This window comes from Nannobrachium achirus (genome assembly GCF_963921795.1).
Source record: "Nannobrachium achirus genome assembly, chromosome: 3".
In the NCBI taxonomy this organism is placed as follows: Eukaryota; Metazoa; Chordata; class Actinopteri; order Myctophiformes; family Myctophidae; genus Nannobrachium; species Nannobrachium achirus.
In genome coordinates, this window is record NC_137812.1 from 40503611 (window position 1) to 40518479 (window position 14869).

The 14869-nt window shown below is 41.3% G+C and overlaps 1 protein-coding gene across 4 annotated transcripts in view; it reads left to right on the forward strand.

Moving 5' to 3' along the window:
• The window catches only part of ctnna2 (catenin (cadherin-associated protein), alpha 2), a gene marked incomplete at both ends in the record, with an annotated part of 480574 nt that overhangs the window by 112693 nt on the left and 353012 nt on the right, over window positions 1-14869 (forward strand). For all 4 annotated transcript variants that reach the window (XM_080721670.1, XM_080721671.1, XM_080721673.1 and 1 more), the window contains one exon: window positions 5098-5301. In XM_080721670.1, coding sequence (XP_080577796.1) covers window positions 5098-5301 — 204 coding nt within the window. The remainder of the gene's footprint in view (window positions 1-5097; window positions 5302-14869) is intronic.

Sequence of the window (14869 nt, forward strand, 5' to 3'; positions counted from 1 at the left end):
CAACAATATTTCATACATTAATTGTAGCACTCTGTAAGGGCAAAGATTAGCTGAGGGTAGTATGGCCATCACAAACCACCAAACCACAACCTGTATTGAATCATCGATAGTACCAGCACATTTCTGCTTATGGTCGAATTGTGTTGCTTCCAGATTTCCAATATTCTTGACTTGATCATCAATCATGTTCAAGTGGCATTCGGGACTCCTGACCGTATATCCGAACAAAGCACTATGTTCGACTATGTTTTACAATTAGAGAGAGTTAACTTCATTGGACATAATTAAGTTTTATTATTACACATTTTGAATTATTTTGAACTAAATATTAGAGCCATATGTTATCTTGACATGTTAATGTCTGGGCATTGGTTTATTAAATCAGTTTAATGATCTCTCTAATCGCACAAGTACTCAAATCCACTGTGGTTATTGATGTCTATAATAAGTCATTAATTAATTGAATCATTGCAATCTGGTTTGTTAGTTTGATACTTCAGCTGTGTCTATTGCGTTACATTAACTCACTGAACAATAAATTATAAACCATAAATCATACTGGTTAGATGAAGCCTTGACCTGAACAATTACATGTAGCTTAATAGTTGTGTGCTAAGCCAGGAACAAAATGACAGACGAGGATTCTTTTTCCCTCCTTTTTCTCTCTCTTTTCTTTCTGGATGACCATGAATCGTTTATGTGGCTGATACAGGTCCCCTCCATGTTACAATGAATACATAATGGGAACCTACCTGAGTCACACAGACATTTATTCAGAGAGCAGCATTACCACTCCTGGCTGTTTGTTCGCTCTGATCTTCCATTTCATTGTCTCTTTCTCCTCTATCTTTTTCTGTCTGCTTTATTTTCTTTTGCTCAGCCCCACATCCTCTGTTTACTCCTTCTCCATCTCTTTACCAATGTAAATCCGTGTGTTTACCCTGCCTTTCTCCCAGCTGCCGAAAAGTAGGTTATGGCCGATTCAGTTCTTTCACTGTGTTCTCCTACATGTTATTATGCATCGTTGACAGACTGTCTCCCTGCCCCAGGATTTGGCTTACTGAGAAAAAACAACAACACATGTAACTTGTTTCCTACCCAGAACCCAGTCAACCTGCCATGCACGGCACACAAAGGGATGCTTTCTCCCTCAGATTTATATTTTAGTTTGTTTTTAAGTAAAATGGACATCGCGATGCGGCTCCTGGGTAATGGCCCGGACCAGGAGAAGTGAAGGGGGATTTATGTGGTTGTTAAATCTCTGAACCTCAAAGGGAAGAGATTTCTTTACTGCATAAACCATATAGAGTCCCTGTTCTGAGGTGAACGTTCGTCGAAAATAGCTGATCTAGAAGCTGATCACTTGAAGCCCATCCGTGAGCTTTTAGATCTGATCTTTTTGACAAGATTTGGTGTATAGGGAAAAGGGAGGGGGCTTAGTATAGACCCCTGGGGGACACCAGTCAATGAACTATATGCGGTTCAACTGGCTAAATCAATATTTTCCCAAGGTTGCTTGATAACCATTGAACAATTGATCCAATATATTGACTCACCAAGATCCCATGCCTTTGTGATGAACAGGAGGTGTTAACATTTCATGTCCCCATTCACTTGCATTGAACAATCTACTGTGTCAAGTCAGAAATCTCCAACATATTTTGATATTTATACTTTCAATAATTCTATTTTAATCCTTCTACTGAATCTCCTTTCCATCTAGATTCTCTGCATTCTGTTAAGTACTGCTGTCAAGATTAAGATCCACCTGAGCAATACGATGTGAAAGCTAATTTACCAATGTATATTTCACTTCGAAAGAAGAAAAAAGAAAGGACAGAAACCTTTGCACAGAGGCAACTTTGACTGGCATGCAAAAGGAATAGATGTTATTTATGTGCTCTATTTTTGTGTATATTTTTGAAAACAAACTAGATCCAATCTCACCGACAGGAAGTTGTTTGTCCTTGGTGTGAACAGACGCAGCACTTTCTTTAAATGTTAGCCGAATGCAGAGCTGCAAACGGTCTCATGTAACGCTTGAACGAAAGGCAGAAAAGAAATAAACATTTGCCCGACCCTATCGAGGAGTGACTCTACAGAACAAACACCTGGTATTGGACTGGCTCTTCAATGTGTAAAACATATATTCTGCGGTTTGCATAGACGTGATACAAGCGAATGAGTCGGTAAAAATATGAACACCTCCTGTTCTTCACAGAGGCCTATCATCTTGGTGAGTCCATTATATATGTAATGGATACATTGGTCACTGGATATCAAACCCTATATTCACTGTAGGAAACATATCACATTAACGTGAATTGCATTTGGGTAAATATCCCCTGCATGAATGGTAAAAAAAAAAGAAGAAGAAAAAAGAAAACAAGGGATCAAGGGCACCCTGTGCTTGCTGCTGTTAGAGCTCCACATCACATGCATTGGTGACTTGTCACAAGGACAATAGCTATGTCTTTATTTACCCCTCACTCAAATATATATATAAAAAAGATAAGGCAACATTGAATAAATAACTGTATTACCATAATACACCAACCTTTCCATTTGTGGAGCACGTATAAGAGATCCACAACCAATGTTTAAGGTCCACACTGCCCAAGATACCGCCCCATCGGTGCAAATAAAATGCAAAGAGGAAGATTAGGTCTCCTTGAGATTAGCATTAGAATGAGAAAGGGGGCAATAATAATGAGCCATTATGATGCAGATAGAGATATATTTGGATCTTGATGCTGTGACTCCTACCGTGTGTGTGTGTGTGTGTGTGTGTGTGTGTGTGTGTGTGTGTGTGTGTGTGTGTGTGTGTGTGTGTGTGTGTGTGTGTGTGTGTGTGTGTGTGTGTGTGTGTGTGTGTGTGTGTGTGTTGTTTCTTATTACTCCGGTCCATTGAGTTAGTCCTTAGATGTTTGTCACGCTCGGCAGGGTTCATCAACATGAATGTGCCATTCATTTCTCTTTATGACTAAACAAAAGCTAAAAATTAGAGCATCTTGCTATGGTGAAGGTATGGACGCACCCTTTGTGCAAGTGTATTCATGTCCAACGTCTTTAAAGCAGATACAGAGTACTATCATCTATAAATAAAGACAAAAGATCCCAGACAGGCTGTACCTTTAAAAAGCGCAACTAGCTACAAAGTGCTGTGAAAGGCATATTTAAAAAGTATAGCCATAAAACATAACATCACTACTATCAATATGGTAATTTCCCCCCGCTGTAGAGATCATAAACGGATTCTTTTTTGTGGCAAACCCAATTGTGTGTGTGTGTGTGTGTGTGTGTGTGTGTGTGTGTGTGTGTGTGTGTGTGTGTGTGTGTGTGTGTGTGTGTGTGTGTGTGTGTGTGCGCGCGCGCGCGCGCGTGTGTGTGTGTGTGTGTGTGTGTGTGTGTGCGCGCGCACGCGCGTGTGCGTGCGTGTGTGTGTTTGCCGTGCGTGCGTGTGCGTGCGTGTGATCAGGTTGTGCTTAACAGGTCAATAAAGAAGAGGAATGTGTGCGTTAGCAAGGCTATAGAGTTAACTTTGAAGGGCACCTTCTTTTCGTTTGCCTCCCGTTACTATCTCCGACAGATTGCCCTGAACCTTCTGCTGCCCTGGCCCATGCCAAATATGCTTTCTGCTCTTTCTTATGGTCTGTTAAACTTACTACCTTCCACTCAAGCCAGCCTGGATTTCCATTTCATCATTTCACCCTTTACCTGAACGTTCCTTTTTCCTCCATTCTCACCTGGATAATAACTGTGTAGCAAGATCATTGTGCTCATTATTTTTTTAGAGCTGGTTTGACCTTATTTAGAAGTAGCCCCTGCAGAACAAACACTTCAATTATAGAATATTAGACTGTTGGTCGATGGACCAATAGGATCTCTGTGTTGAATATCATTAAATGCTCATTAAACCAGCAGGATTTACTAATTTATAACTTGCATGCGGTTTATCTTGTATGACACACACAATTGCTGAAGTCCAAGGTATTTCATTTGGGGTTTTCAAGATTAATGTGCTTTTAGAGTTGCCTTCTTTTTTTGTGCATGCAATCAGTTATATAACCATGAATGTCTTCACACTTTCTCGCTAGAAAGTAAAGAAAGTTGCCTCATAGGAAAACTAGGAGGCACCGTATCTTCCGCAGGTCTCTGCCAGTGGTGTAAAGTAACTAAATACATTTACTCAAGTACTGTACCTAAGTACACTTTTGACTTATTTGTACTTTTCTTGAGTATTTCCAATTTCCATTGTATTTACTGTAAACTCCACTACATCTCGGAACCAAATATTGTACTTTTACTCCACTACATTTATTTGAAAACTTTAGTTACTAGTTACTTTGCAGGTATAAATTATAATATTATCAAACATAAACCACTTCAGCCGTATTTTATACCTTTGTGAGCGTGTAGATCTGCTATTTTCAAACATTTTGTACTTTTACTTTTGGTACTTTAATTACTTTTTGATGCTTTCATACATTCAAGTACATTTTGAATTACAGACTTTTACTTGTAGCAGAGTACATCTACATTGCATAGGGTGACCTAGACTTCCTGTTTTACCCGGGACAGTCCCGCTTTCGACAAATATCTCTAAAACACTAATATGTCCCGGTTTTCAACATTCACTGCAAAGTTGTCCTGGTTTTCACCAGAATTAAAATAATAGTAGCTGTTTTCAGTGGTTGCATAGACATTTATCATGTTCTTTTCATGAAAACATGCTCACCTAACCAATCAGAAAAAAGGAACAAATTCATGTGTGTCTGAATTCAACGCTGAGGCTGTTTGTCAATCACTCACTGCCTGTTTGCAACCCTGCGGTGCGTGTGTGCGCGTGCACGAACGTTAGAGAATGGGTACGCGCGTGCGCGGTAACGTGCGCATTGCTTTTAGGGTCCCAGTTTTAGGCAACAGTGTTTTGCGTCCCGGTTTGAGTGGCTGGAAATATGGTCACCCTAACATTGCAGTATTGATACTTTTAAAGTAAAGAATGTGAGTACTTTTTCCACCACTGGTCTCTTCCCAGCTGGCAGAGCAGTACACTCCTTGACCCTCCCATCTCCTTCTTTTCTTTTTGCCCCACAGAACAAGATCATCCTGGACCCCCTGACATTCAGCGAGGCGCGTTTCCGGCCCTCTCTGGAGGAGCGCCTGGAGAGTATCATAAGTGGGGCGGCACTTATGGCCGACTCTTCCTGCACACGCGATGACCGCCGCGAACGCATCGTGGCAGAGTGCAACGCCGTCCGACAGGCCCTCCAAGACCTGCTGAGCGAGTACATGAACAATGTGAGTTGCTGCTCTCATAACTGGAAGTGTGAAATGTGTAACTATATAAACACAAGGACTATACAAACGCCCACGCACCCATGCACACACTCACAGGTTCTGCAAGGGAGTAATGCATTAATACATTTTAATTGTAAGTTTGGGCTCTCAAAGCACCTTTTGGTGGCTGGATAACCACAGTTAGTAATAATAGCTTAAGTGAAGGTGGTGGAAATTTCTCCCAATTGGCCACTAATGAGGTGGATAATTTGCCTCTCAGGAAAGTAATAAGCCTTGAATACATACAGTAGTTTTGACAAAATAATAATAATAATTTAAAAAATATATATAAATAAAATAAATCACTTAAAATGAACTTACCGGTAGGTTAGCATCACAAATTCCAATCCTTTTAAGGTTAGTGTCAAGCTAGCTATACACTATGCACTACTTTATACTAACTTATCTTTATAGAATGCAGTATATCCACAACACCAACAATCCAAACTACATTCCAAATTGTCAACTCTAAATCTGTATTTCAATTAATTTGGCTCTTTCAATTGAAATGTACTGTACAATTGAACCTTCTTCTTGCTACCTCTCTTATGTCCTCTTCAAGTACCAGGGCACATAGTATATGAAAATTGTCATTAGGCAGCCTGATGAACCAAAGATGTATTTTGTTTACATCTTAGCCTTTTTTCTATTGCCAATCACATTCTTTTACATCTGTGGACTCTGTTGAAACCTAAGTAAGCGGCTCTAAAACGTCGCACCCTTTTTGGGTTGCCAGTTGCCACTTCAAGCGCTTGTGAGAGAAATAGATTTTCCTCGCTGTCTTGTCTGAATGGAATGAGGTCTTTGCTCTTTGATGTCGTCCCTGGGAGAGGCATGCAAAAGTGGAGAGCTGTGTGGTTTTCCCCGGATGAGATCCATCCTCTGTTGTACAGACTGACAGGGAAATGGTAATGTAATGTGCACAGTGTGACACAACCGACGCAGCAGCTATTCAGGCTCCACAGCCTTAATATAGCAGCATAGATCACTGTAAAGCCACAGTCTATAACAGCCACTGCGGGGCAGTTACCAGGCCAGCCTGGGTGCTTAGATAACCCCTAATGGCCTTGACTCCACTGGTGAGTTACGGCAATGTGAAAGGAGGCTGCCATGCACTTGTGTTCCACAGAGCTGTGATAGTGGGGAGTGGGGACTCTCAGAGTCCACATGGCTCATTACAGTTTGAGTCAAAGTGGTGGGACCCAATATGCAAATGTTACATCAAGTTGCGTTTTTGCTGGGGTGGGTTTGCAGTTTAGTTGGTGATGAAGGTCACAAGGTTTTGAAGGGCCTTTAAAAATAAAAATATATATATTTTTTTCCTTTTTAGTCTTTTCCTGTAGTCAGTTTTTATATTAATTAGTAGGTCTTGAAATGGTAACTCTGAGGCTTTTCTTGAAATTGAAGCAGTTATCTTAAGTGGCTAAGTGACTCATCAGCATTGGCACTCTGTCTTGGGGACAACTACAGCATAAAGCACTGGATGCCACTACCCCTGTTTGAAGGGACTAGTAAGTGCTCTGGCAGTCCATAAACCATCCTGTTTCTCTTCTTCTCTTCTCTTCTCTTCTCTTCTCTTCTCTTCTCTTCTCTTCTCTTCTCTTCTCTTCTCTTCTGAAGACTATTAAGCCAAACCATGGTATTGCACATACTGTAGCCTACATACAGTAGCCTACATACTTAATTTACCAGACACTTAACAAATGTGATAATAATGCCAGATAGCACTATTTGATTAATTTCAGAATGGCTCACATGAAAATAGAATTCTATATACTGGATAATATATGGGAAACATATCATGGACATGGTTATGCATGCTTACAGTAATTTGAATGCGGAATGGCGTGTGCTTGACAAGGTTTTGTATTTGTGTGAAAGTGTATAGCTGGGATCAGACTACCCAACTTTATCTTTCACGAAGGTCACCATGTCATCTTATGCGATTATAGTGCAATACATTCTTGTCGTGTGTTGTCAGGAGACTGTGCCCACTACACGTATGACAATGATAAATTATTGTTTGCCGTGTTCCATGATGTAGGGTGAGATTGAGGAAGCGGATCTAGAAATATTGTCAATTATAGCGCATCTAAATGGTAAATGGTGCATTTATATAGCACTTGTATCCAAGGTGCTTTACATAGATTGTGCATTACATTCACACACACACATTCATACACCAATGGCGGAGGAAACCATGCAAGGCACCAACCTGCTCACCGGCAACAACTAGGGGTTCATAGTCTTGCTCAAGGACTATTCGACATTAACTCAGGGGTAGCCTTCAGGAACCCTTCGTGCTCTAATGACGGTTTCTCTACCCCTAAGATATGCCACCCCTATAGAATATCCCCTATGGATGTTTTCTTTTTAAATTATTAATATTATTATTGCGCTCTGTACCTATACTGTAGCAGTGTAGCTACCCGACATAGACAGAAGTGAGTCAGGACAAAAGACAAATAAAACAACAAAAATAAAATACCAAAATGCAACGATGATTGAAATTAAGTGGGGCACAAAAATAGACTGTGTTTGTGTGTATATGCATGCAGTGCACGCATCCACAGCGACACATAGAAAAGGTAGGCTCAATAATAGCCTAGTCCAGTCAATCATCCAACAGACAAATAGAATTCCCAACCGAACCCCCCCGTGTGTAATATCTCACTGCGTTTTGGCATTTAGCTGTTTTCAACAAATAGCAGAAATGGCAGCAATCAAACAATGCAGGTCTCAGGTAGACTCCCTGAAGTTTTGTATCTCTCTTTCCCCATTGTGCTTGACATTTCCACATCAATTAATGTCCCATCAAATCAATATATAAGTTACCTAACCACGGACAAACAAATAATATAAAGGAAACATTACACACAACAGTGGAGCTTTACACATAAAGGATGGCCTTATAAATGAATTACCACCATAATGATTTGGTTCATAATTGGGCCCAAAGCAGGAATTATGTTAGCTGTGGCAAAAAAAAATATCTTCTGTTAAATCCTTAAAAACAATATACTTACAGTATATCATTTTTCATATATTAATGTAAATGTTCAGATCTTCTTCCTCTCACCTACATTTGGATGCAAACATATAAATAAATAAAATCTATAGTTTACTGCTGATGTGCACAATTAATGAGTACCAAATGATCTGTTTTTCCGGAGTGTGTGGGAGCTGGCCGGCTGTACATATTTTGTAAGATTCAATATCTCCAGTTATACTGCCAGCTCCCCCTAATACTCTGTCCAACGACAAAGATAGGTGATGCTTCACACACGAGCTAATAAATATTGACGTCAGAGAAAACCCAATTCCCTCAACTGACTGCAAATTGGCGGAGCAGAGAAGGTGCACTAGAATAGTTATAATAAATTATGCGTAGCTTGCAAGCTAGTTCGGGCAGATATATGCTCTAGCGGGTCACATGCACGCGCGCCGAGCCACTATGTGGGTTATGGAGAGATGTGTCAAGCAGCTGACCAATTTGGCGGCTTACCTAAGCTCACCTCGTTCCATCGTGATCCTCTTGCTGTCACACAGTGGTGGAAAAAGTACTCACATTTCCTACTTAACTAAAAGTATCAATACGGCAATGTATAAATACTCTTTTACAAGTAAAGGTCCGGAATTCTAGTACAAATATATTGGTATCAAAATGTACCTGAAGTACCAAAAATAGAACGTACTCATTATGCAGAATATCCCGTTTCACAAATTTTCAAATGTATACACGTATTTTCAAATGGCTGAAATATATATAGGGCTGAAGTGGTTATATACGTTTGTAATAATAATCCAAATCTACAAAGTAATTATAGTAACCTAAAGTTTTCAAACAATTCTAGTGAAGCAAAAAGTACAGCATTTCCCTCTGAGATGTAGTGGAGTACAGGTCATGTGCTGTCACATGATGTACCACTGCAGATTGGTACACAGCTCCTCGCACCCCCTGCCACCCCAGCTCCACTTGTAGGCTTTGTTTCTCCTGTGGGGTTGTTTTCCCTTGGGGGTTGGTGGTGGTGGGTGGTATTAGCTCCCTGCTCTTAAGACTTTGAGTGCTGTAGTTTTGCCATAACTAATTAACTAACCTTTACCTTATTTTCGGGACCTCCGTGCACGCGGCTCATGCCCCTTGTGTGTGCGTGGGTTCCAGTTCAACGGCCGCCAAATGTCTTTTCTTTCACGCGGAGAAGAACAAATAATTATTTTTGTTTTGGTTCAAGGACTCCAATGACTCTTGTGATATGCTTAAGAACATGTAATACAGTGGATTTGAAATGTGTTAGACCAACTCACAATGTCAATCTGCCCACAGATTGGGTGTCATTTGTGTCCATTAAGCCATTGGCACTTCTGCTGGCCATTGATCCCTATAGTATCAATTCTCTTGCTGGCACAAGAATCAATGGCCTTCTCCCCTCCAATCTAATGTGTGTTTGCTAGATCCTGTTTGCTCATACAGAAAGAGAGAGAGAGAGAGAGAGAGAAGAGAGAGAGAGAGAGAGAGAGAGAGAGAGAGAGAGAGAGAGAGAGAGAGAGAGGGGTGATAGATAGTGATATAGATCCAGATCCATATAGAACACATCCTGGTTTCTCAAAGTGAAAATGCTGCTGTACTGCACTGCAAGGTTTGTGCTGTGATGCTTACAGACATCAGCCTGGTGTCTAGTGTGAGGTGGAACTAGCTGAGCCATTCCAGTGGAATCATTAACAGATCTGCTCTGACCAGAACTCAAATGGACGCTACACTAACGTATCTATACTTTTGGTTGTCTAGAAATACCAAACTAAATAATAATGATGATTTAACCAAATAAACAAGTCAGATTAAGAAACCACATTCTGCCATTTTAAATGTCAGCTGGCTATCTATCTAACTATTAATTCACGGAATGTCTGTCTGTCCGCCGTCTGTCTACAGTACTCTGACGTCATTGCGACCGTAAGGTCGCAGTTTAGTATGAAAACCTCCACCGGCCGTCCGTCGGTCACACGTGCGGTCGACCGCACGTCACACGTGCGGTCGACGTGTGATGAGGTCACGATGAGTCATCTATGCCCAAATATAGATTTCTAGGTCAGATGGCCCATAGAGTTTGTGATGTCAAACCTAGCAACCCAATATAAACAAACCTGATGTCAGACCTGAAGTATCCTTTTATACCCATATATGGAGATACAGAGATCTCCATATATGGGCATATTAGAAAGCCCATATATGGGCATATACGGATGACATCAGGGATATCCATATATGGGCATAAAAGGGACAAGGGCTTACAGTTAACTCATTGAGTGCCAATCCCGAACTAGTTCGGCTTTATTAGCGTATCGTAGAGTGCCGATCCCGAACAAGTTCGGCTTTAAAAAAAAAAAAAAAAAAAAAAAAAAAAATTGAACATTTTTTTTTTGAATTTTTTTTTTTTTTTTTGGGACCCCATCAAATCTGGTGAACATGATTTCAATCGCGATTTTGCATGTTCCACCCCCATACAACCCCATCTAACATACAGGGCAGCCATTTTTGTTTACATTACATGTAAAACATAATGGCGATTATCTCAAGAATGCCTGAACGGATTTCCAATCGGATTTTTTTGTTTGAAAGCTGTGAACAAACTGCACAAATCCACTCCAATGCAATCCAGGATTGCATTGGATTTTTTAGAGCTCATTCTTCTCTGTTTTTTTCCCATGCATGAGGTGTGCAAGGTTTAATCATGGCTAAGTTGACGAAAATAAGGCTTCTAAAATGCTTGGTAGCCAATAGCTAACTTCAAGCTAACTTCATCCTCTTCCTGTACATGCACAAAGGAAAGTGTTCAGGCAAGTAGGGCTTGGGCTTGGGCTCCAGGGCTTGGGCATGCATTACCAGCATATCTCTATTATTCTCTGGTCACTGGGCGCCCTCTAGTGGTGATAGGCTGGCACTCAGATCTCCATGTATGGGCATATCAGAAAGCCCATATATGTTCATATACTGATGACATCAGGAATATCCATATATGGGCATAAAAGGGACAAGGACTTACAGTTAAGAGATCTCCATATATGGGCATAAAGGGACAAGGACTGTTACAGTAGATATAGAGATGTCCATATATGGGCATAAATGAACAAGGACTGACAAACACTGAGATCTCCATATAACCTATGGGAATATAAGGGACGAGGACTGTCAGCTTGTAGACCTATTTTCTAAATATTGTTGTACATTAAAAACTTGAAATGGGTCGTTCTGCATAGTACTTGGGATTTGTTGATGTAAATGTTCACATAGAGTGTAATAATTGGTAAAACAAACTTTTGGCCTATTTGTGGAGATAAGCGACCAACGGTCGCTTATCTCCCGATTAGGGAGTCTTACTGGTACAATACACAAACAAGCCCTATATAAAGGGGCAATTCTCACCAGGGAAGAGAGCATTGCCTGGAATGTTGAATCTCCATATATGGAGATAACCTACGCATCACACAAAGTCTGACCTCACCAGCCCATACTTGGGCATGGACGACTTATATCTCCATATACGGAGATGGCCATATATGGAGATACGATACACAAACAAGCCCTATATACTGATGCGATACGATGACATCACAGAGTCCACAGCTGATGATGTGGCGTGATGTCATACAATAAACAAACAAGCCCTATATACTGATGCGGAGATATGAGCAGGGCAAAGGTGTGACGTGTGACGTGTGACCGACCGACCGACCGACCGACCGACCGACCGACCGACGGACGGCCGGTGGAGGTTTTCATAGTAAACTGCTCCCTGACGGTCGCAATGACATCACGCCACATCATCAGCTGTGGACTCTGTGATGTCATCGTATCTCCATATATGGCCATCTCCGTATATGGAGATATAAGTCGTCCATGCCCAAGTATGGGCTGGTGAGGTCAGACTTTGTGTGATGCGTAGGTTATCTCCATATATGGAGATTCAACATTCCAGGCAATGCTCTCTTCCCTGGTGAGAATTGCCCCTTTATATAGGGCTTGTTTGTGTATTGTATGACATCACGCCACATCATCAGCTGTGGACTCTGTGATGTCATCATATCTCCATATATGGCCATCTCCGTATATGGAGATATAAGTCGTCCATGCCCAAGTATGGGCTGGTGAGGTCAGACTTTGTGTGATGCGTAGGTTATCTCCATATATGGAGATTCAACATTCCAGGTGTAACTATGGCTACCCGTATGACGTGAGAGGTGGAGGTTGTGATATTTGTGGAGATAAGCGACCAACGGTCGCGTATCTCCCGATTAGGGAGTCTTACTGGTCTCCCGATTAGGGAGTCTTACTGGTATCAAAACCTCCACCGGCCGTCCGTCGGTCGGTCGGTCGGTCGGTCACACGTCACACGTCACACCTTTGCCCTGCTCATATCTCCGCATCAGTATGACATCACACCACATGTGTACACAAACCTTTGTGTACGTTGCTGTGGCAACAGTCTGTTGTTGCTGGTCTGTTAGTGTACGTTAGCAACCACCTTAGCAACCATGGTTTTACCCTAGCAACCAACTGTTTACCCTAGTCTCAATATATTGAATCCACTTTCACAATGTAAAGTCCAGTTCAACATTTCAAACACCAAAAATGGTAAAATACCAAACAATACAGGTTCTCAGGATTCTTGAAGATCAAGAGTCTTGGTCAAATACTTCTGTTGGTTTCTGCACTGATCATTTATACAATTCAGCTGTGTTTGCTCGTGTCATCATGATGAGGTCATAAATCAGCCATGCCCAAATATAGATTTTACGGGTTTACATGCTTACTCAGTTATTCGTTATGTGAAAGTCCTATGACGTCTATGATATCTGACATCATCATACATACATTCCCTTTTATGCCCATAAATGGAGATCCCCTCTGTAGAACCAGCCACTGACATCACTGTAATGTCAGGGGAACCAAATCCCTTTTATGCCCATATATGGAGATCCCTGTGATGCCAGGGGAACCAAATCCCTTTTATGCCCATATATGGAGATATGGAGATCCCCGTGTTGCCAGGGTAACCAAATCCATTTTATGCCCATATATGGAGATCCCTTATGTCATCAATATTAAGCCCATATCTGTGAATATCTATGGGTACCAGATGTCTCCATATATGGTTAAATGGTCCGATATACATCACTGGCCAGAAGACCAAGAAATGGTGCAACCTCGCCCTTTGCTTTTCTCCCTTAGGCATCTTACTGGTAGGTAGTTTAATGAGGAATGCAGTATGGTGGTAGGTAGGTAGTTATGGCCTTTGATGTAAGATTTTCACTTTCTAGGATAACTATATTTGCTATTCCCAGATGATGCCCTTTTAGGGTACCCCTCATGCCCATATATGGAGATCCCCAGGCTTTACTAATTAACATAAGTTTTATGCCCATATATGGAGATCATTGTCCCAATGTCATCAGATATATGGGCATAAATGGACACAGGCAAACTAGATGGGCTGTATGGATAACCAGATGTGTGATGTAAGTGTTTTATTCCAAATGTGGCACCCCACAGACATATTTCCAGAAACAAAATCCCTTTCATGCCCATATATGGAGATTTCTGATGTCATAAATCTCAGGCCCTGTAAAAAACATGGTTGCTATGGTAAACAGTTGGTTGCTAGGGTAAACAGTTGGTTGCTAGGGTAAGAAAACATGGTTGCTATGGTAAACAATTGGTTGCTAGGGTAAACAGTTGGTTGCTAGGGTAAAAAAAAACATGGTTGCTGTGGTAAACAGTTGGTTGCTAGGGTAAACAGTTGGTTGCTAAGGTAAAAAACATGGTTGCTATGGTAAACAGTTGGTTAGTAGGGTAAACCTTCAATGATTTTGACATCTTGTTACTAATCTGTCGGTAGATAATGCCGGTCTTATATAAGGGTCATTTGTGTATGGTGTGATATCATACTGATGTCAGCAGTGTGACAGGAGATAAGCGACCAACGGTCGCTTATCTCCCGATTAGGGAGTCTTACTGGTAGTACTGTGACGTCACATACTGGCCTGGACACGGAACACCATATATGGGCATAGGACACGGAACACCAAATATGGCCATAAATGGGTGAAACAGTAGCCAAATTTCTGACATCGATGATACCGCAGCCAGTACTACGCATGCGTCTCAGCCGTGTTAACATCCGCATGCTGGAACAATGCCCAAATTTGGAGATGACTGACATCACTGATACTGGGTTCTGGGTTCTCCAACATTACTTCTGAGACTCCTAGATTCAATCCCTCATATACTGTGCTCACCCCCGGGCAAGGTGTTAAATCCATGGGCATATGGCTTTTCATCATTCTTTTTGTCTTTGGTAAAATAAAAATCCAACATCCAACCATGTGCTTGGTCAAGAACACTGATATGCCACCCCCCCCCCCCCCCCCCATTCGTTTTCTCTTCCCTTTTTCTTGTTTTCTGCCAAAGTAATATTGTTTTGGTTCAATTGGTCCGTGAGTTGTGCTTTAGAGGCTAGAGCTGGGAGAGAGC